Below are 23,136 nucleotides of genomic sequence, written 5' to 3' on the forward strand. Positions count from 1 at the left end.
TGATACTTTTGGATGGGCTGGGGCTAGAATACAGGACTCTAATGTGGTACACTCCAGTGATGCCCTCTTACTCACTCCAGTGTTGAGAATTAATGTGCTACATTTTTGTGCTAGGCTGTAATGTCTAGACCACACCCTCTTCTCCAGAACCAGGAACAAAACTCAGGGGTCTGGATTCCCAGCTCTCCTTTGGCTGTCTATCAAATAGTTAGGTACACCATTGCAAAGTGTACAGGATATAACAGCCTGCTACTGTTACAAAGTTTTCCTTTAGTTCAGAAAATCAATAAGTGCTGGGAATCTGAAGGTCTGGGGTTCAAACCCTGATGAACTACTTAGCTATGCAGAGGGCAGTGTGGTTTGACATGGCACATTTTTGTGTTTTCAGATTTTCTTTTTAAAAATACAGGCCATTCTATACAACAACTTCATGAAAACTGTCAAATCAAGCAACAAGTTGGAAATGCCACAGTTAATTTCATGCTTGACAAGACACTCTTTAATTATGTATTCATGGAACAGTTTCTTCACATGATCACTAACTCACTTAGTACACGGATGTATGGTGGATGAAGCAGAGGTTTACAGGAAGAGAAAGGATGTTCACTTGTGTTTTGAATTCAGTGGCTGGGGACCCAGGAGAGCTAGGTCCTATTTCTGTGTCCACTACATATTTACATGAGGTTGAACAAAGCAGAAGTAATTCCAACATGCAAAGGGATTCAATTAAGGTTACATGGGCAACCTTTATCATGGCATTGTCTAAATATCGAGTGCTTGGATTTGCAGCATTGGCATTCTTTTAAATTATTTTTTTTGTGTGTAATTTATCGTACATAGATATGTATTGTTGTACAGACAGACTTAAGCATTGACCAGATATTAAATTGGTTGGCTTGCATTGCTTTACTGTCTCATTAAATCACTTTTAAAACCACTACAATACTCACACTTCCATCATCTGTTACGTGATTTGAAAAAATTCACAAGCCAACATGCCAGTACAGATTGAACCTCACTAGTCAGGCATCCTGTGTTTTTAAAAAGAAAAATCGAAAAAACAAAAATGTGCCATGTCAAACGTGACCAGTGCTGAACCAGAGAATTTGATGAACCAGGGGAAGTCAATATTGTCTAGCAGCATTACTAACACTTTCACTGCTTACTGGGCTCTTCGAAGACATTTAGGGGTAAATTAGAGCTAAGTAACAGCACAGAACACTGAGAGCCAGGACTGGTGGCTGTAAACAAACTTTGAGACCATGGGAAACTTGGCCACACCCATTGTAAGTGGCCATCCAACTAACTAAAATCATGCCAGAGCACAGAAGTTGCCAGACCAGAGTGTGCCAGATTACAGAGGATCATGCTGTAATGGTCACGTGTTACTTGTAAAATAACTTTATTTTCAGTTATTAAAGGCTCCAATATGTTGTTGTCATTCAAACCAAATAGAACTGATTCTTCAGCTACCCTAGTGATCCGTGGGAATTAATCAGGAAAGTTCAGAGAAAATGCCCACCTGAAAAATTATTCCAGATCTGTGTTTCGGTGCTACAGTGAGCCACATTTTGCATTCAGTCAAACCCCTGTATTCCCAGTTGACTACAGGTTGTGCAGGTAAAAAAGAAAACAGTATCTGATTTAGTAAGCCCAGTTAATTCCTGGTGTATAGAATGAAGTTACACGAGAGTTGAATTTGGCTGAAAGCATCAATATTTTTCAAAATCTCTCTCTATCTCTCTGTGTCTGTCTCTGTGCTTAATCTTTTGGTATTGTCTTGTTTCCATATATTCCTCAACAGGTATCCTCTGTTCCAGGCATCAATGCCTATGGGAATGTATCTGTGGTACAGATAGGTAATATTTCAGGCTATATAGATACTCCAGATCCACCAACCATCATCAGCTACTTACCAGGACTTCTGTACAAATTTAGTTGTAGCTACCCATTGGAATACTTGGTCAACAATACACAGTTGGCTTCGTAAGTATGCTTTTCATTTTTTTCATTCATTCGTATGTGCAAGGATGAGAGTGTCTGTCTACATGCATGTGCATGCCCCAACATTTATCTCCATACATTTGTGGTCTTCATTAAATTTAAAAACTTTAAAACCAAGATTGTGAGAAGACGTGGCAGGCAGAAAGGGGAGACTGAGAAAAGAAGGAAAGTTTCCTAGAGGATCTGCATGATAAAATTATTTACCAAAAGCTATTCTATTTTGTTGCCTGACTAGGGTAAAAATTTGCTTTCTGAACGCATGTGGTTTTATGCTAGAGTGGTAGCTCCATACACATTTTACATTTCCTATGCCATATATCTTTTGTATGGGGTAATCAATGAATATGTAGTGCATGAAAACACATTTTTCTATGAGCAGACGCCATACATCACGGAGAACTTGTTCTTTTGTGCCATTTTGCCTTTCTGCTAATTATTCGCCCGATTCATGTTTAATAGCATCCATTACTTCCATATAGTTAAGGCCCTGTCATTATCTCCACTAAAATTTCCTATTTTCAGAGGCTTCTAACATAAACCTAAAAAAAAAAATTCCCTCCTTATCATGCATTTCAAGAACTAATTAGGAGTAAAGAAACATTGAAATAGGAAAGCACGAGCAAAAACAAACAAATAATAAAATCCCTTGAGCCCTTCTATAATTTTTTGGTTTCAAATTCTGTTTTAGGTCATCAGCTGCTATTTCTGTAAGAGAAAACAATGGGACATTTATCAGCACTCTGAGTTTACTGCTTTACAATGTAAGTATAAAATTAGTATACAAATTATATGTAATATTCTCTGAAGTTCATGGGTGCAGTTCTCATTGACAGACTAGAATTAGGCTCCTTATGTGCTCATTATGCTGTTTTCCCCATGAGGGAAACAAGCCTTCCATAGAGTTTTCATTCACCTAATTGTTACCCTATGCTTTTCTTTTCTAAAAAAATATACCTTTTGTTTCTCATATTAGAATCTGCCCTGAATGACCTTCCGTATATCTTTTTTTTCTCCTGCGTTTTGTACAGTGCCTAGCATAATGGGGCCCTAATCAACAATTAAGGCATCAAGGTTCTACCACTATACAAATTATAAGGAGTGATGCACTAGCATTCATGCTTACTCCATACTGAACCTGTATATTATATTTATTCTAAATATGATTTTATAACTGTAATAGACAGGAGAAGGGATGACCAGCACTCAGTGACTAAGGGTTTGTACTCAGGTATCTAGCAAAGGTGTTGGCCCGGGGCCAAGGGAACCAATTGAGATAGACTATTGAAATTTGAATTGTGTAGGATTCCCTGCCTGCTTTCTTTGTGTGGGAGAGAAAAACCAGAAGTTGACACACAGAATGATTTAAACCCAGGCAGGACTACCATGTCTCCAGGGAATTTGGGTCATGGGAGTGGTCTGAACAAAGAGAAAATTGGAAGTAAGTAAAGGGAAAAGTGAATCTAGTCACACTCAGGGTGATATTTCTTTATTTTGTGGTTTGGTTTGAATTGCTCTCTGTGAATCTATGCCTCCCCTCCCCATTTACCATCTAGCACTGTTCCCAGAGACTTTTCTCTGTGTTTTAATTTGTTTCCCTTAGTTGCTCTGCAACATCTAGCAGCCAAGTATGCTTTATCAAGTTACCTTTTGTATTGTAATAAAAAAAATCACTTTTTAAGGTGTTTTTTTAAAATGTTTGTGTCCAGCAAGATCTGTCTGTGTGTATCTGCATGTCTCAGACTGAGAGGTCAGCTACTAGAGATTGCAGCTTGTTTTCCTCTTTTCTTTTTTCAAGCTCGTTTATGGCAAAAGTGGGTTCAAGTGTTTTATCCTTGTTTTTTAGAGATAAAAATCACTTGATGGTGGCCTCAATTCCTCAGATCTGTGGGTCGTGATTCTCGGGGAGAGTTTTTGTAACCGGAGCAGTTCAAACCAAACCACAAAATAAAGAAAAATTACCCAGAACGTGACTAGATTCACTTTTCCCTTTACTTACTTCCAGTTTTCTTTGTTCAGTCCACTCCCATGCCCCAAATTCCTTGGAGACATGGTAGTCCTGCCTGGGTTTAAATCATTCTGTGTCTCTCAACTGCTGATTTTTCTCTTCCACACAAAGAAAGCAGGCAGGGAATCTTCATACAATTCACATTTCAACACTCTATCTCAATTGGTTCCCCCGGCCAATACATTTGCTAGCTATCTGAGTACAACCCCTTTAGTCACCGAGTGCTGGTCAGCCCTCCTCCTATCTATTATATCAACAATGTTGATACGTTAAATTTTTCACAAGCACATATAGAGTCAAGAGTTGTCTAGGTATATTGACCATTTTAAGTAAGAGTGAAGTATGCAGGATTTAGCCCCAATCTATACATCCATACAGATGCTTTATTGCACATACTGTGTGGGTTATTGTCAATAACAGCTTTTGGCTGCTGATACTTCGTTCATACTTTTTCTGATAATTGGGTTTGAATACACATGACTGTATTAAACTTTTATTATGTAAATATGGAAAACAGTAAAATGTAAAAAAATATATGGACTTCTATTTATAACTGCAACATTAATCTCTGAAATATTTTTGGTTGATTAAAATTTGTATTTATACATTTTAAATACCTGATTTAAATATCAATTTTTCAATCTATCAAGCAACATTTTTGTAAATTATGAATTTGATTTTTTTTGCTTTATTATTCATGTCATCGTGATGCTGAGTTATAATTCATGCAACTGATTTAAAAGTCAGCGCTTTTTTCTTAGAACATAATGAGCTATAAATATTGTAACAGGACATTTTCCAAAGGCATTTTTAAAAAAATTCATGTAAGTAAGTTTGTCATTTGGCAGAGCAGAGGTCTTAAAAACAGATTAAACTGTGTTAGAATGAAGATTATATTTATTCCATTTTTAAATAAATTTGTGGCCAAAAGAGGAGACACACAAATCCCTCAAAACTATAGGAAATGAATACTGGGTTGGAAGACCCAGTCACAGTTTCTGCAGTGAGAGAATGATAAAATAAATTAATATCCTACTGGGAATTGCCCCCGCATGAAGTTCTTGGTCTTGAGGAGCCTGGCCCTGAACAACTGAAGTTAATGGGAGTAAAATCAAATTCCAGGTATTCAAGTTACTAAGAATGAAATCATTGGTTTTGACTCTGAGTGCTAGTCCTGTGAGATGCTCCTAGAAGAAGTACTACAACTCACAGAAACATGAAAAAAGCAGCCAAACACAAAGCATTTAGATCCTCTTTTAGTCGTTGTAATTATTTTAGGCACAGTACATTTTGCTTCTGCTAAAGGCCAAAATAGACATTTAAAGCCATATTTAAGCATCTAACCATTCTGCTTGTCAAATATGTTGTGCATTTTTAACATGCACAGGCTTTAACTGTGAAAATCAAACCACTGTTTTAGGTGCCCAAATTGGGGGTATATCTACACTGCAGAGTTTTTTAGGAAAAAATGTCAGTTTTTCCGAAAAAACTTCACTTACGTTCACACTGCAATCGTGTTCTTTTGAAAGAAAATTGAAAGAACAGAGGGGTTTTCCCGACACTGGTAAACCTCTTTCTACAAGGAAGAAGCCTTTTTCTGAAAGAGCTCTTTCAGAAAAAGGCGTGTGAGGACGGGGAAGAGGGAGTTGCTTTGAAAGAAGAGGAAAAAGGAAAAAGCACAGGTACCCTGGTGGCCACTCTGTCCATAGTAATCACAGCTTAAATGTGAGTGTCCACACTGAATGGACGCTCTCTTTTGAAATAGCAGATGGCTTTTTTGATGTGCTTTTGCTGTGTAGACATTCTCTTTTGGAAGAAGTTTTTTCAGAAGATCTCTTCTGAAAGAAATCTGCAGTCTAGACATAGCCAAGGATGTAGGTGCTGAAGTTCTGTTACCTGTGTTTGAACCCCTTAGACTACGTCTAGACTGCAGGCTTCTTTTGGAAGAAGGTTTTCCGGAAGAGATCTTCCAGAAAAACGTCTTTCTATGTAGCCAGGAACTGAGTTAGCTTTGCTTTAATTAGCTTGCTAAAAATAGCATGGTTGTCATGGCAGTGCAGGCAGTCCCAAAAGGTAGTTGTTCAAGTACTATCCCTTCATAGTCCCTGGGTAAAGATGTAGTCCAGTGGTTTCCAACCTTTTCAAGCATATGGATGTCTTTTCAATCTATTAAAATTTCACAGATGTCCTCCCCCCTCCCTTCACCTCACCTCCCCTGGAGTAGAAAAAAAAAAAGGAAAAGAAAAGTAAGGATCGGGCTCACAGCGGTGGGCCCGATCCTCATTTTTAAACTTTCCACGGACCCACTGCAGTACCGTCGTGGACCACCAGGGGTCCACAGAACACAGGTTGGGAACCACTGATGTAGTCTGTGCTGCAGCAGCTATTTTTGGCAATATAATTTGATCAAAGTTAGCTTGTTGCAGTGTCCCCTCTCAATTGCTATTGGCTTAGGCTGAGATTTTCAAAGCAGTCTGAAGATAGGTCTTATACTGTGATCTATAGAAATTGTTCTAAAAACATGTAGAATTTAATAAGACTAAGATCTTTTCTACAGATTCTTTTAGCAACCTACAGAATTTAACAGAGAAGTATACACCTGCTACCAAATTCTACCATTTGGTTTCAACAGTCTATAGCCAGTTTTAGCTCTTTTTTTTTTTAATTCTAAAGGATGCTTCCATAGGGATATATAGGAAGTTACAAATTTCATATTTCATTACATTAGAAATATTACATGCTTTGCACATGTAATTTTAAGTTTATCAGACTTGTTGGTGTTTATCTGCCATGCAAATATGATTTTATTGTGACACTTTTGCACGGCAGGACTTTGAAAATGCAGACTGAGCCTTGGATGTCTTCATCTTTCACTAGCAGCCTTTTTCCCATATGGTGAACCTCTCCCAAGCTCCCCTCTTTTTAATGCTCATCTGCAGTATATTAAATAATGTTCCCCTAAATACATTTTGTATTGTTGAACTGTGTCTGTGTGAACGGTATTCACTGCAGCTCCTGGAAACCCTGACTGGTAGGCCCTTTGTGAATTTAGCAGCACATACAAACCACCAGGAAATGTCTTCCAGGTGATTTCATTTGCTTATACATAGTAGCAGTTATATGGGGTCACCTTCCTGCTCCAAAGCTCAGCTGTTCACACTGCTTGCTTTCTTCTCAGCCTAATCAACTCCTCAGGCTCCCTCCAGATGCAAGAGATCTCTCTTACCCTTCTAAGCCCAACTAACCAAGGCCCTTCTAGCTATATCCAGTGCCCGGGGTTGTTCTATGTGACCAGAGTGCTGGGCTTCCAAAGAGCTCAGTTTATAACTGCTCAGAGCATGCTCTCATGGTCTGATACTGCATATTCATTTTACAATATTGTATAAGCCATGATTCTCTGTTGTTCTGTACACACACCTACACTGTTCTGGTAATGGAGCTTTTGAAAGGAGGTCGTGTTTTAAATATAATCTTCGTTTATTTGTTACTGAACACTTCATTTTCCACTAAAGGTCAGTGGTGGGGTTGCACTTTTAGCAGTGGAGGTTGCTGAAAACCAGCCTCCTCACTCCTGTTCGCCTCTCTTCCCCTGAGCTGGGAGCACAGATGGACATGGAATCAGGAACAGAGCCAGCAGCTGAGACCTAGGGTGTGGGGGACAGCAGCCAACCAGCTTTGACATGGATCGGGGTCAAAAACCTGAGGTGTATAACAGCACCTCCCACATCCCTACTTCCCATGCCTATTCTAAAGCTGCATTGTGAGGAGCAAAACGTCCGTTCTAATCATCTGAAGGCAAACCTTGAGCTGTGTGTGAAATTTGATAGCACTGCTGACCAAAAAAGTTTTTGTGTTCCAAGGTGCTGGTATAGCCGTTGTGTTATGGCAAATGTGTGCTTTGTTTTTTCAGGACTCAACCTACAGCCAGCTGCTGGTTATCCCCAGTATAGGTTTACCTCTGAAAACAAAAATATATGCAGCTGTGAGAGCAACCAACCTTGATGGCAGGTACAGTAAAGGATGCTGTTTAAATATTCCAGAATAGCGAGGAGTAACTACTAGTATCCCCCTGGGGTCTGTACCAGGACCAATCCTGTTCCACATATTTATAAATAATTTGGAAAAAGGGATAATCAAATGAGGTGACAATTTTCAGACGATATGAAACTACTCAAGATAATTAAGTCTAAAGTGGACTACAGAGAGTTACAAAAGGTTCTTGCAAAAGTGGGTGACTGGTCAACAAAATGGCAGATAAAACTCGATGTTGTTAAATGCACAATAGTGCGTATCGTAAAACATTATCTTAACTACACATACAAAATGAAGGTGTCTAAATTACTTGTTACTACTAGAGAAAAGATCTTGGAGTCATTGTGGATAGTTCTCTGAAAACATCCACTCCATGTGAAGTGGCAGTCAAAAAGTTAACCGAATGTTGTTAATCATTATGAAAGGGGTAGATAAGACAGAAAATATAATGCCTCTATATAAATCCATGGGATGCTCACATCTTGAATAAGGTATGCAGATGTGGTCATCACATCTCACACACTCACAAAAAATCTATTGGAACTGGAAAAGGTACAGAAAAGGGCAATAAAAACTATTAGGGATGTGGATCAGTTTCTATATGGGGAGAGATTAAAAAGGAGTGGGACTTTTCAACTTGGGAAAGAGGCAACAAAAGAGGGTTATGATCAAGGTCCGTAAAATCATGACAGATATAGACAAAACGGATAAAGAAGTTCTGTTTACCCTTTCTCATAACAAATGAACTGGTGAGGGGGGTATGTGTCACACAATGAAATTAATAAGCAGCAGGCTTAAAACAAACAGAAGGCAGTATTTCTTCGCACAATACACAATCAACCTGTAGAACTCCTTGCCCGAGAATGTTGTGGAGGCTGAGAATATAGCAGGTTAAAAAAAAAGAACTGCATTAAGCTCATGGGGGATATGCCGATCAATGGCTATTAGTCTAGATGGGCAGGGATGGTGTCCCTAGTTTCTGTTTGCGAGAACTTGGGAGTGGGTGACAGGGTGGATCACTTGGCAATTACCTGAAGCATCTGCCATTGGTCACTGTCAGAAGACCGTATACTGGGCTAGATGGAGCTGTGGTCTGATTCGTTGTGGCTGTTCTTTTGTTCTTATGAGGATGTGCCTCTTGTCCAATGCTGCCATGAAATTCTAAGAGGAGCAAAGTGATACCCATCAGTCTGGTATGTGGCCACTGATTTGTACCAGCTGCTTTACTGTGGAACAGATGGGTATAAAAACATGTAGGTTGAACTGTATCATCCATAAACCATGGAATACACTATTCAGTAATGTAAGCAATGCAGAAAAATGAAAACCATTAGGCTGATATAGAATGGTCTCCGTGAGAATGCAGGGATTCTATACATGGCTCATTCTATACATGGCTCATAATTGTGCATAACTGTGTAGGTTCAATTCATCAGCTAGTACTATCAACTTGTACCTCCGTTATTTTAAATCTTTTTGCCTGACAATTATGTTGCTCCTCATGCAGATGGAATGTTTTGATGGACTATTGTTACACCACTCCATCTGGTAATCCCAATGATGAGCTCCGATACGATCTCTTCCTTAGGTAGGTACTTTGCAAATCCAGCATTTGTATGCAAATGCCCTCCTTTTAAGACTGCAATTATGAGTCTCTGTATGATAGTGCAATGCTTACATTTCTTGATGGGCATGAGGGTTTTAAGGAAGGTCCAAAGTCTATGCATGTAAACACTTTAGTTACTTACCCAATATTTGTATCCACAAATAGGTAGGTAAGTGTGCATAGTCATGAAAATTGTGTGCAGCAGTATAGGTATAGAAATTGGTATTTTGCACGCGCATAATAAGGGTCCTTTATACTCACATTTCAATGGATAGATATTTGTTAACATGCATTTTAATGCAAGAAAGTGGGAGAATGCCCTATAGGCAGATAATCATCTGAAATGTCTAAGGGGTTGATTCAGGAAACTGCTTAAGCACAAGCTTAAGTGCTATTATGAATGAGAATGGTTTTCTGAACTGGGGTCTTAAAAGAGCTAGCAAACAGCAACTTGGTGTCTCAGCAACACCTCCAATGAAATCCTATCAGGGGCTCTTGATGGAGCTGCTTCCTCCTGTCAGAGGTGCTTAGCTACTGGATAACATCTTGTTTCAGGTTTCATAATTATTTGGGGGATTTGAATTCAATGGAACCTGGATCTGAACTACCTTAATTTTGCAACATCAAAACCAAAATACACAGTTTAGGTTTTGTGTAGCCAAGAGTATCTTGATTTGGTGGGTTTGCATAGCTTTTAGCACCTTATTTGAAATCAAGAACACTTTCTAAGGCTCTGAGGGTACGGGTAGACTGCGGGGGAGTTTTGGGGGGTTTTGGGATACCAGAGGTATCCTGAAAAATCTCTGCCATGTCCAGGGAATGTGTTTGCTCTTCCTTTTTTTTTGCGGAAGAGAAAATGTGCTCTTTCGGAAGCCCCTGTATTCCTCGTTTTACGAGGATGAAGGAGGCTTCCAAAAGATGGTTTTTACCCCACATTTGTCCCACTCTAGATGGGCCAAATGTAGGAAAAGCCTCTTCCAACAAAAGAATCAGGAAAAAGGTACGCAAAATGTGGAGTGCGCATGCGCATTCGTTCTCTCTCACTCACTCACACACACACACACACACACACACACACACACACACACACACACACACACACACACACACACACACACACAATGGCTTCCTTTCGGACCTCTTTGGCAATGGCTTTTCTTCCTGATATAGCATTCCTTTCAGCAGCAACCAACAGCTATCTTCTTTCTTGGCCCAGGGCTTCTCTCCCCCCCCCCCCCCCCCGCCAGCAGTCCCATCTCCTAGTCACCCAGACTCCTTCTCAGGTGACTGGGTTCATGGTCTCCTCCTAGGGAGGCAGGCCATAGCTGGCACTGGTCCAGCTGAGCTCTAAACCCTCTTAAAGGGCCAGGTCAGAGTGATAGAGTCTCTTAGACATACAATATGAAGCAGAATTGATTTCCAATGCTCAGTATTTTTGGGTACCTATCTGCATTAGTTAAGAATGCATCAGCATTAGAGACAAAATGCAACAAAGACAAAATGGTGCTCTGGCATAACTCCCACTAATGTGAAGGGCATATACAGTACAGGATCAGGGCTAGTTATCTCAAATCCCATGTGTTCCTGATAGTCTAAGATAGGGGTGGGGAACTGTTTTTGGTTCAGGGCCACTGATTCACAGAAAAATCAATCAGGGGCTGCACACAAGAAGCAAACAAACAAAACAAAATCTCACTGATGTGAACCCCGACTAAGAAGGAGAAAGACACTCCCCACATTCCCATCACACATCAGAGCCTAAGGGGGCCCAGCCTAGTAGATTTGTTCCAGCCTTACTGATGGGTGGCGGGGACTCTAGAGCCAGGGCATGTTCCCCAATGCTGAGGGGGAACCTGGAGCTCTGGGGGGCCAGATCCAGGCAAGCCGGGGGTCTCATCTGGCCCCTGGGCCTTAGGTTCCCCACCCTGGCCTAAGGCAAGTGACTTGCCTTAAGAAAATATCAGACATATTACATTCTTGAACACAGATCCTTTTTTAATGTTTGTAAGAGTAATTCTGACACTGAGCATTTTGTCCACTGTCTTTCTCTGCCTTTCTGTGCAGGGATCACTGACCTACTATAGCACGCATGAGTCTCTAATAGCTGCCCATTTTGGATGTCATGGTGCTGCCTTGGTTTTTTCCCCATACATCTTAAGCATTGATCTTGCTACTTGTAAACCCTTATTCTCAGGGGCTAAAAATCAGAGGGACACATGGTCATCTCAGTTTTAATCTTTTATACTAATTAGCTGCGACAAGGACCCACAGACCACTGTAATTGAGAATGGCAAGAGCCAGATGGGCCGGTTTTCCTTTGAGGTGTTCCGCTTTGTGAAGCATAAGAACCAGAAGATGTCTACAGTCTTCCTCCATTGTGTGACAAAGCTGTGCAGAACAGATGACTGCCCCTTTCTTGCACCTGTAAGTTTTGAGGGGGATCTGTCAATAACATTCATAAATCTGTGCTGTGCCAGAGGCAGAATTGTGGGCAATGATACGTCTGTAATTTGCAGATGGCTAGCAGAGGTGGAGGGCATCTGGGTTGTGCAGACAGTACCTAGACAGTACCTAGAGTTTGAACTTGTCATCTGTCTCTAGAGAATGAGAACACAACAAATGAAGGGTGACATTTCAATCTCAGCAGTATTGTGTGAATTAACACTTGGAACTGTAAACCTCAGGGGAATGAAACTTGGTAAGGGAAATGTTCACTCTTAGGTCTCTGGTCAAATCATGCCTAGGATGATAGAGTTCAAAGGTGATCATGGTCGGAAAACCATTCAGAGAGTGTATGAAAAATGAGACAGTGGTCTCAGTTCACCTCCTAGGGCTTGTCTAGACTACACCGAAGTTCCGAAAGAGGATATGCAAATTCTGATCTCACTTTCAGAAAAATTAGGTTTACGTGGCTTTTTGAAAAAGGGAGGTGCCGAAAAAATGTATTCCAACTACTTTCACTTTCGAAAGCTCCACTTTCAAAAGTGAGATTGGAAGAAATATGCAAATTTCCACAGAATTTGCATATCCTCTTTCGGAACTTCGGCATAGTCTAGAAGAGCCCCTAGAAAATAAGGTAGTTTGGAATAATGTCAGTAGAATAATGTCAATAGAAAACTCAAAGATAGTCAATGAGTTTGAGCCTTAGACTGACCTATCCATTCATTTCTAGATGTGGCCTGCAATGGGCCATTGGTGGGGCTCCTCTTACTCCAAGCCTTTGGGAGGCCAGTCTGCCTCACCACAAGTCCCCATAAGACAATGTTGAACATTCATAGGATGTTTTGAGGAAAGTTGCACTATCACTTTCACCTGCTAGATTGATTTAGCAGTAGAATTGGTGGAAAATATTCTCATAGAACATTTTTTCCAATAGAAAATACCATTTTTTTGAAACTTAAACTTCCTATCAGAACATGTCTATTTTAATGGAATTTTATTTCAGGAAAAAACTGTGAAGGTGAGGAAGGAGGCATTCTGATAAGTGAAAACAGTGCTCAGTTGTACTGAAGTTCTTCCATTTTTAAAAAGGTGCTCTTTGTCTGAAGGATAGGTTGATATATTGGACAGAGCTGTGTAAACCAGAATAAATGAGAGGAAAGAGTGTAAAAAACACCCTTCGATAGAAATGAGTACTCATCATTAAATTACTCATCCAGGAGCAGGTTATATTTTGTCCCCACTGACATTTTTAGAAAGGAATATTTTGATTTTTATTGTTTAGAAAATATTTCATTTATGGTTTTCTTAATAATATAAAAATGATAAAGATGAAATGGAAACAAAATTATGTGATCAAAAGAAAATGTTCTGATGCGATTATTTTTTGAAAAACTTGTGTGGGAAATTTTGAAATTCTGTGCTTTCAGGGCAATTTGGAATTAAAAACATTTTGACATTGGAAAATTTCCTGTGAAATGGAAATGCCAGTTCCCACACAGCTCAGTCCAGCAGCTTTCATGACCACCTAAACCAGGGGTGTCCAAACTTTTTTCAAAGAGGGCCAGATTTGATGAAGTGAACATGTGTGAGGGCCGACCATTTTGCCTGACATTCTTTGAACCATTAAAATTAAATGCAAATTAACTATTTTATGCAAAGTTTATTGCAAACGGCATACTTTTCATTTTGTCACATGGATGACAAATCTAAACAGGTGTTAAATCACTCTGCCTTTCATATCTGAAGGCCAGATAAAAAAAAATCCAGGAAGCTGAAATATATGTCAGGAACATTGTAAAGTACATTACATATTATTGGTAATAAAGGCTGTCTGTCAACTTTTAAGTTCAAAAAATATGAACAGGAACATAACACCAAGTATACATGTTGTGTCCAAATATATTTATAACTGATTTAGACCAACTGACATTAACTGAGATTTTACAATGTATTCATCTCAATACACATGGATTCGTTGGGGGCCTTAAAAGATAGATATTGCGAAATTACCCGGGGGGCCGTATTAAACCGGAACACGGGCTGCAATTGGCCCGCGGGCCGGACTTTGGACATGCCTGCCCTAAAATGTTTGAAAGAAAAAACATACTAGAATTTACTCATGTAAGCCCCATTCAGCAAATAACTTAAAATATGATGTTTATGTTAGTGTTTTAGAATGCTCTTTGCTGAATTAGGGCCTGAAATATAAAATATGAAAAGATAGTCAAGTTAGATTTTTTTTTTAAGGTCTCAGCATGGTTTGCATACCTAAGGTATGTGTGGCCATGGTGAATGGCCAGTTAAAGATGGATCACAGACAATACAATGTCAGACTATTCTAATATAAAAACTGATGATAAAGTCAGCTACATGATATTCTGAAGAGCTATTCAGAATATGACTGACGCAACACAGATGCCCCCCTTTTTTTTAATGAAAAGGATTTGAAAGAATCTCAATGTCATATCTTTTATGTTCCTAGTCTAGCACATACACACTGGCAGGTACAGGTGGCTCTGAACAAAGCTTGAGTAAATTAATTACTGAAAAATTTATTATACTGTAATATTGATACTGTACATGAGAACAGGGCAGTTTCATAAATGAAATGAGGTGAAATACAATTGGAAGCCAATCATTTACAACATACAGGGGACATTGCATCTGCTTTTATTGCCAAGTAAATGAGTGCTTCCAAGAAATAAAGCTCTAATATCACTTTTAAAAGAGCTGGCATTAAACATGGAAGCTCAGGAAGGCAATAATTCTTCTCCACTCTGAAACTGTGATTGTTTTGATTAATTGCTCAGATTTGCAGTAACAGAGAAAGAAGAGCTGCTGTTAGGAGAACAACCTGGAATGCTCAGAGCACCTCTGGAAATGCTGTAATCTCCGCTGGCCCCATCATTACAAGGAGCGGTAGGAATGATCAAAACTTTCTCTATATTGCAGGAATTTCAAAAACATGAGGAAATATTTTGCTGTTTAAAAAGCATTTCAGTGACTCAAAACAACGGTTTGCTTATTTGGGCCTGTTCCTACTATTAGAGTAAACTTTCACGTAAAAGTTCTAAGCCCATTTTAGTGACCAGATACGCACTCAAAACACTCAGGGCTTGTTTACATTACAGAGAAGACGGAAGCTGCCGCAATCAATTTTCTAGGGTTTGAATTAGTTGGTCTAGGGAAGACACTTTCTCCTTTTGTGTAGACCAGGCCCTTGTGAAGTCATTATGGTTTATGTGCACATATCCGAGACGGGCATAAACACCCACACTCAATAGGCTAAATTCTCATTTGTCATACAGCTGCAGCTTCCATTGAAGGTGGAAGAAAAAACCGAGCCTGACTAATTTTGCTTAAAATCAGAGATCAACAGGAGAAAGCCACACATTAAGGAAAAAAATTAGAAGATAATGAACACCTCCTCTAATATTGACTATCTCTTCTGATGCCTCTTTCTTGTTAGGGTATGTCTACTCTGCAAAAAAGGGTGTGTTCTTAATTAGCTTTCACTCATTTGCATTGTTAGCAATGAAGACAGCAATTTAGTTCTTAGCTGACTTTGAAAGTTTGAATTAAAGCTTATAGTGCTGCTAACCTGAGTTAAAACTCAAGTTGCTGTACGTTCACTGCTATTTTAATTCAACATAGATAGGATGAGTAAAGAACACCCCAGTGTTTGCAGTGTAGACCTAACCTTAAGGACATTAACTATGGCTTGCTTTGATAATATACTTTTTGCTCAGCTTTCAGCTATAAATAGAGACTGAGGCCAACTGCTCCCATCATATATAGTATCCCAGTGTCTGTGCGTCTGTAACGCTGACGTACACGGCCACGCCCCCCTGTGTACGTTAGCGCCCTGCCCCCCCTTCCCCTCCCTCTGTGGCCGTTCGGCCAGCCCCACGTCCCCCCGGACACCCCCCCGTGCCAGTGCTGCTTCCCTCCCCCCTTCCTCCAGCTCCCCTCATCCTCCCCTCCAGCCCCACAGCCCCCAATCCTCCCCCAGCTCTGCTTTCCACCCCCCTCCTGGCCATCCCCGCCCCCTTCCCCTTCCTGCCTGGCACGCTGCACTGCTCCCAGCTGGACCCCCAAAGGGCCACGCACTGCTGCTTGCTCCCCTGCCGGAGCACTGCTTCAGCTGGGAGTGGCGCAGTGTACTAGACAAGGAGGGGAAGGGGGCGGGGCTGGCCTGGAGGGGGGTGGAAAGCAGAGCTGGGGAGTGGATTGGGGGCTATAGAGGAGGATGGGAAGGCCTAGAGGAAGAGGGGAGGGAAGCAGCACTGGCGGGGGGGAGGCTGTCCGGGGGACCATGGGGCTGGCTGGTAGGAAGCAAAGCTGGGGGGAATCGGGGGCCGTGGGGCTGGCCGGCAGGAAGAGGGGGTGGTAAGCAGATCTGGGAGGGGATGGAGGGCTGTGGGGCTGGATGGGAGGAGGGAAGCAGACCTGGTGAGGGGGGGGACGGTGCAGCCACTGGCTCGCAGCTGGACCCCAAATGGCCGCTTGGCGCCGCTTGCTCCCCTGCCGGGGCCCACTGCTCAGGTGGGTCCGTTAGGACAGGAAGGGGGGCGGGGCAGTGATATACATGGCCATGGGGCGGGGCTGTATAAGTCACCCCCCCTTCCTCCTCCCGCCATGGCGCTGAGTGGTGCATCCCTCATCCGGGCCGCCGGGGGAGCCAGCAGCACATGGGGCTGTTTGGGCTCCCCTGGGGTGGGAGGGGAAGGGAGAACGGTGATGTACACGGCCCTGGCCCCAGCGGTGTATGTCACCCTCCCCCCCCACCCCTCCTGGGCAGCCCGGCTGAGCAGGCAGCACTCAGCCAAGCGCCACAGGGGAGGGACGGGGAAGGGGGGAGAGAGGCAGGAGGAGAAGAGAAAGGGAGAGTGAGAGGCAGGAGGGGGAACAGAGAAAGAGTCAGAGAAAGAGGCAGGAGGCGGAGGAGAGCTGAGAGAGAGGGGGGGAGGCAGTAGGAAGAGAGAGACAGAGCGAGAGCGCTCAGGAGAGAAGACCTGAAAATCCCGTCTTAAGACAGGCTAATTGGCTAATAATCAGTATAAAGATGGTTGCCCCGGTTCTGTTCTCACTCAAGCTACATCTACACTATAGAGTTTTTACGCAAAAACTTGCGGAGCATCCACACTACAAGTGTGTTCTTGTGCAAGAAAAAGTACAGATGTAGCTTTAGACTCTGGATAGGTACCAATTTAATTCCACTGATTTCCATTCTTCTAGAATTTGAAAATACTGCCAATACATCTTAGAATTTCTGAGAAGCATACATTTTGTGAACACCTATGGTAACATAGTAAAGATAGCAGAATTTAGGACAAAATATTGTATCAGATGCATGTAAGTAACTGTCATTGGGTCAGTTCAGTGAAGTTAATCTGGATCAAAACCAATTCAATTGAGAGTAGAATGTAATCCGACTAAGGGAAAAGAATTATTAGGATCTTTAGGACTAAATTGTCTCCTTCGGCTGTGGGGTGGTAGATACATTGAACGTATGCAAGAGGAGAAATTTGCCCCTACAGAATTGGGAATATATCCTGGTTTTTGTATGTGCCCAGATAGAAAAAGGGGGTTTAATAGAACTGGATGAATAATGCCAAAAATTCTGCATGTATTAGAAGTAGAGAAGGCATTTGCTTCAGCCATGCTCATGGCCCTTTTAAAATCACTTTTCATGAACGTTCAGTTGAAAAGTATCTGGGGAAAAACTAATTTAGAGTTGCAAGCATGAGGAGACTGAATTTCAGATTTACAGTTATTTGCACCAGACTTTATATCCAATTGGGACAGAAACAAGACCACAGGATTTATCTGACTAATCATAAATAGAAAAATATGAATCAGTTGCCTTTGGTTATTGAAAAAATTAAAGTAAACCACAAACTATTTGTGGATATTTCATGAGCAGAAAAGATGGTTAAATTCTTTACATATACAATTTGTGGAAAAAAATTGTGTTTAGCTGAAGGGTAGCCATGAATAAGTATGAAAAAGGAAAATAATAATTTTACAATAGTCTATTTCAGAAATGGAGTTTTTACCTTTTACTTTTAGCTTTTATGTTGCTCAGGCAGGCAAGACAGGTGGGTAGATTAAAACACTGGACAATGAGTTGAAAGAGCTGCATTGAATTCATGACTGTCACAGGTTTCCAGTGTGACTTGGGGCAGGTCACTTAATCTACCTTGTGCCTCAGTTTGCCTTTCGTGGAATGTGGGGAATGGTACTTCCCTACCTTGAGGCTAAAATCTATTAATAATTATGGGGCTCCCTGGGTATGTCTACACACAATTGTTATTTTGTGAAAAGGATGTAAATAGTGCTGTGCATTTGCATATTTCATCCGGGTTTTTCTTTCGGAAGACGTTCTTCTGATATTTACCCGCGTCTACACATGGCCAAATTTTGAAATAAACCTTTATTTTGAAAGACTCCTTATTCCTCCTACAGTGAAGTTTACAGGGATCTTTTGAAATAGCGGTTTATTTAGAAATTTGACTGCATGTAGACACGGATAAATACTGGAAGAGCGACTTCCAAAAAAAAAAGGAGGAAGTATGCATATTCGCAGTACTATTTGCATCCTTCTCCCAAAATAATAATTGTGTGTAGACATACCCCCTGATACTATGGTGACAAGGTGCCATATAATTACCTATATGGGTACATAGCATTGGTGCTGTTTATGAGAGTCTCTCTCGTGTTTGTTTTAAGCTCTTCTAACACTGGTCTCTGTCACAGAGATCTTGAACTTGTTCATCTACAATAAGCCATTTTAGACAAAATATGTTTTTCTCTCTATGTACAGAAACTAAATAGTTATCTATTTGTGTAGGCAAAACTGTTTAAAAAGTAATGGTAGCCATTGTATGTTCTACTTAGAAATAAATATAAGTCATGTACTTTTGATTTATGACTGAGGCTTGAAAAGACACAACATTTCATTTCAAGACGAACAATGGGGAATAAGTGAAAACTAGGGGAAAATTCATTCATAATTATAATCCCTTTTACCCTACTGCCAAGAAAAAAAATGTGTGGAGGAGGAGAAGCTTTATAATGCTCTGTAGTTATGGATTTCCTTGATGAAACAAAGATAAAGTACCACCACCATCACAGAGTTTCTCCCTTTAGACAGCAGGCGATCAGAAGGAGACATTCCTGCTGCATTTTTCTGCATCATATTTTTATGAAATGGGGCAGAAAAGAATTAGCAATACGTTCAGATAAATGGATCTTGAACAAAGATTATTTTTGCGGAGTAATTATTGGTGCATAAGACCAATATATCCTCACAGTAAAAATTAGGAAGAGTCTCATAGTTAATGTTCCTAGCCTGACTTGAACAAAGACATCTATAGTGATGAGTATATTTGTGGAGTTTTGGGATAATCTTAGCTTTATTTTTGTCTGTTTTTTGGAAGCGCAGAGGGGGTGCGGATATTGATGTCTGTAAAATATAATTCCTCGATGTTTGTATTTTTTATACAGATGAGACACCAACCAACAATTCACAGCTTGGTAAGTTAATCAGATTCAGAAGAGTAGTGTTACAAGAGGGCTACGCTAATGAGTGCAGAAACTATTTGGATTCAGTTGTATGTAGTGTACACTTTTCTTTATTACCATGAATTTAAAAATGAAAAAAAGAAAGCAGCTGGTAGATCTGGAGTGCTCAGTTAAGTTCATTGTACTCAGCCCCAACATGTTAGTGAATTTCAGTCTCTACTAGGGCAATGAAATGGCAGAGCAAATGCAACCCTGTTTATGCTGCTCTGGCACATTCCAAAGCAGTGCAAGTACCAGAGACAAAACCTAAGGTTTAAGCAATAAAGTCATCTCCTATAGCCGATGAGTTGAACCACAGAATGGCCCTTACGGTGCAGCTTCAGAGTGCAAAAAGGTAAAAGACCTCCTGTAGATGACCTTTGTCCTGGATGTAACCATAGGAACCACACAAATTGTTTTGGTAAGGTATCTACAGAGCCCAATGCTTCTGCTCTGGTGGTAGTAGGCTTTAAGGAAAAAATGTGGTGGTATAGGGGTGGTGTAGGGGAAAGGAGGTTTGTAATTTGTCAGAAGTGCTATTTCTCCAGATCACCTTGTGTGCAGCCCTCAAGTGATTTTTTTTCTGGGGGTCAGCAACCCCTGATCCAAAAAAGGTTCCCCACCTTTATCCTAGTCCTTCCGTCCTCCAGCACATTTAAATAGTGGGGAATCCAGATCCTTGTTAAGGTTTCCTCCTCCATAATAAAATCATGTCTACTGGTAACTTGGCATCATATATATAGTAGCCCAATGTCTGTGACTCTGTAAGGCTGAAATGCTGGCAGTTCCCTCTGGGCGGCGCTGTTGCCTGAGTCACGTCCTTCACCTCCCGTCGTGTCGCTTGGCTGACTTCTGAGCCGCTCCCCCGTGGCAGCCCAGATGAGTGGCGCAAAAGTCAGCCGAGAGCCACTGTGGGAGGTGAAGGGGGGGGCGGCGCGCTGACATGCAGCGTGACAGCAGCTTCAGGTCCTGCCCCCTGGCCATGAACATCACCGGCCCATCCCCCTTCACCTCCCACAGTGGTGGTCGGCCGATACCTGTGCCGCTTGGCCGGGCTGCCGCACGGGAGCAAGCTGCGCAAGCAACCGTTTGGGCTCCGCAGTCCCCCGAGTGAGAGGCAGGAGGGGGAGGAGAAGAGAAAGAGAGACGGAGAGAGAGGCAGGAGGCAGAGGTGAGCTGAGAGAGGGGGAGGGAGGAGGAGGAGGAGGAGAGAGAGATGGAGCGAGAGACCGAAGGCTCAGGAGAGAAGACCAACGTGGAGGAGAGACCTGAAAATCCCGTCTTATGACGGGCTAATTGGCTAGTTAAATAAGAAAGAGTTAGGTTTCCTGACAGCTGACATCCTGCACACCTGAGGGTGTAGTTCAGGTCTGCTTATGCCTTAAATATTGTCAAATCTTACGCACACGCACACGTACACTTCACCCTGTGTGTGTGAAGGACCTATGCACCTGCAGCCGCTCCCTAAATACATTCGATACACTTACCGTGCCCTTCAGTATTAGCCTGATAGCTGTAAGTTTTGCAATGTAGCAGGAAGACAAAGCTCTGTAGAAACTGATTCTGATGAGACCGTTCAGTGCCTTTTTTTTTTATTTCCTTGTAGCTCATCCAAATGGACCTCCTTTTCAGCTGAACTCAGTCACCAGCGCATTGATTTCAGGAATAGTCATTCTAGGAACTATGAGTGTTTTCTTCTTTGCATGTTCCCTCACCCTTCTGCGCAGGAAATGGTCTAGCAGCTCAGTTTTGGGTGGCATACAAAACCTAGCTTTCAATTAAAAGGAAAATTAATTTGCACTTGTTTTGGGGGCGGAGGATTGCCTTCATTGTCCATGAGATGTTCTTACGTTATAAATTTACCAAGGCAAACTTCATCTTCTCTTATTTGTAGTGTTGTAGTTTTATCGTATAGGTAAACAGTCATAATGACAGTGAAAATCCTGGCTACTTATATCAATGTGTTTGTGATCAGACTAGCATTTTGCCCATGGGTGTACTGGTGATAAAATAACTGCTGGACTTCCAACTTGGGTCTTAAACTTGGGTCTTACAGTAAAATATCTCTAAATATATTACTGTGTCAGAGCTGGCCAACTGGACACATTCATATTTAATCAACATCTTTGATAAAGACTGCTTCTACTTTTATCTTCTTTCTGTATTTTTCCCAATTTGTGTGAGCTCCTTGAACAAGTTATTGTAGCTTGGAACATACATTTTTATTTTCAATTTGAACTAAAAATAACTGCAAAAAGAATAAAAATGAGTGGGCCGTGATCCTCGTTCATATATAAATGGGATCATATGACATTGTAGGCAGAATTCTGCCGCGTCTTGTAGTTACATTGAATTCAGTGGGATTGCATACAGTGCAAGTCAAGGCAAAACTACGTATGGTATCTATCCATCAAATTGTGTAGTGCTGAAAATTTGAAGTCATTCCCAGGGCACTGTTTACTCAGACAAAAAAACTCTCATGGTGAAGTCTTTCAGTGATAACTTTTAATGGGCACTTGCCCGCATCATTATTTTTTACTAAGCCTTACTTAGATGCAATCAGCACTGCTATTACCTTGAGGTCAACTCTTCTCTCTTGGCCATGCTAGGGTGGAATGAACTTCTTCCTTTATTTTTAAAGAAAAACACCCCCTCTCATAGAGCAACACCAAAAACTCTCCCAAAACAAAACAACAAAACTCACCACTGCTTTTCCAGGCAAATGGATGTTTTAGGGCCAAATTCTGCAATTTGAGCAAAAGCCCCACTGAAGTAGTAATTTGAAAGGTCTGATTCTGTCACATCAGTTCAAAAACATAAGGTGATCCTTTCACCCAGAGCTATCCACAGTGTGATGCTTCCCTTTCCCCCCATGAACTAGACTTCCTTTCCTTTTTGGGGAAAAATCTTACAAGAACAGGCCAAGTGCCTTACCAGAATCACAGCTCCAGCTAATCTGATAAACCTCAGACCATCTGAATTAAGTGTGAATCATCATGTGTCTCTTTCAATAGTAATAGAAATGCAGCCGTGTTAGTCTGGTGTAGCTGAAACAAAATACAGGACTATGTAGCACTTTAAAGACTAACAAGATGGTTTATTAGATGATGAGCTTTCGTGGGCCAGACCCACTTCCTCAGATCAAATAGTGGAAGAAAATAGTCACAACCATATATACCAAAGGATACAATTAAAAAAAATGAACACATATGAAAAGGACAAATCACATTTCAGAACAGAAGGGGGATGTGTGGGGGGGGGGGGGGAAAGGAAGGTGAATGTCTGTGAGTTAATGATATAACCTGTCCAACACATTATCAATAAATTAAGCCTATACTGTAACAGGACACTAAACTCCAAGAAGCTCTGGGAGACAGACCCATAGTTTCCTATAGACAACCACCTAACCTCAAGATGATTCTTACCAACAGCCACAGGACATACCACACTAATACCAACCCTGGTACTTTCCCTTGCAACA

The 23,136-nt window shown here is 41.2% G+C and overlaps 1 protein-coding gene across 1 annotated transcript in view; it reads left to right on the plus strand.

Moving 5' to 3' along the window:
- The window catches only part of ZPLD1 (zona pellucida like domain containing 1), a 35,211-nt gene extending 12,322 nt beyond the window's left edge, over nt 1–22,889 (plus strand). Inside the window, exons 3-10 of the mRNA XM_014570362.4 lie at nt 1,805–1,986; nt 2,693–2,765; nt 7,920–8,017; nt 9,549–9,629; nt 11,900–12,071; nt 14,900–15,008; nt 19,599–19,628; nt 21,262–22,889. Coding sequence (XP_014425848.2) covers nt 1,805–1,986; nt 2,693–2,765; nt 7,920–8,017; nt 9,549–9,629; nt 11,900–12,071; nt 14,900–15,008; nt 19,599–19,628; nt 21,262–21,437 — 921 coding nt within the window. The 3' untranslated portion in view covers nt 21,438–22,889. The remainder of the gene's footprint in view (nt 1–1,804; nt 1,987–2,692; nt 2,766–7,919; nt 8,018–9,548; nt 9,630–11,899; nt 12,072–14,899; nt 15,009–19,598; nt 19,629–21,261) is intronic.
- Nucleotides 22,890–23,136: the final 247 nt, after the last annotated feature.

Source organism: Pelodiscus sinensis, chromosome 1 (assembly GCF_052426305.1).
Source record: "Pelodiscus sinensis isolate ZL-2025 chromosome 1, ASM5242630v1, whole genome shotgun sequence".
Lineage (NCBI taxonomy): Eukaryota > Metazoa > Chordata > Testudines > Trionychidae > Pelodiscus > Pelodiscus sinensis.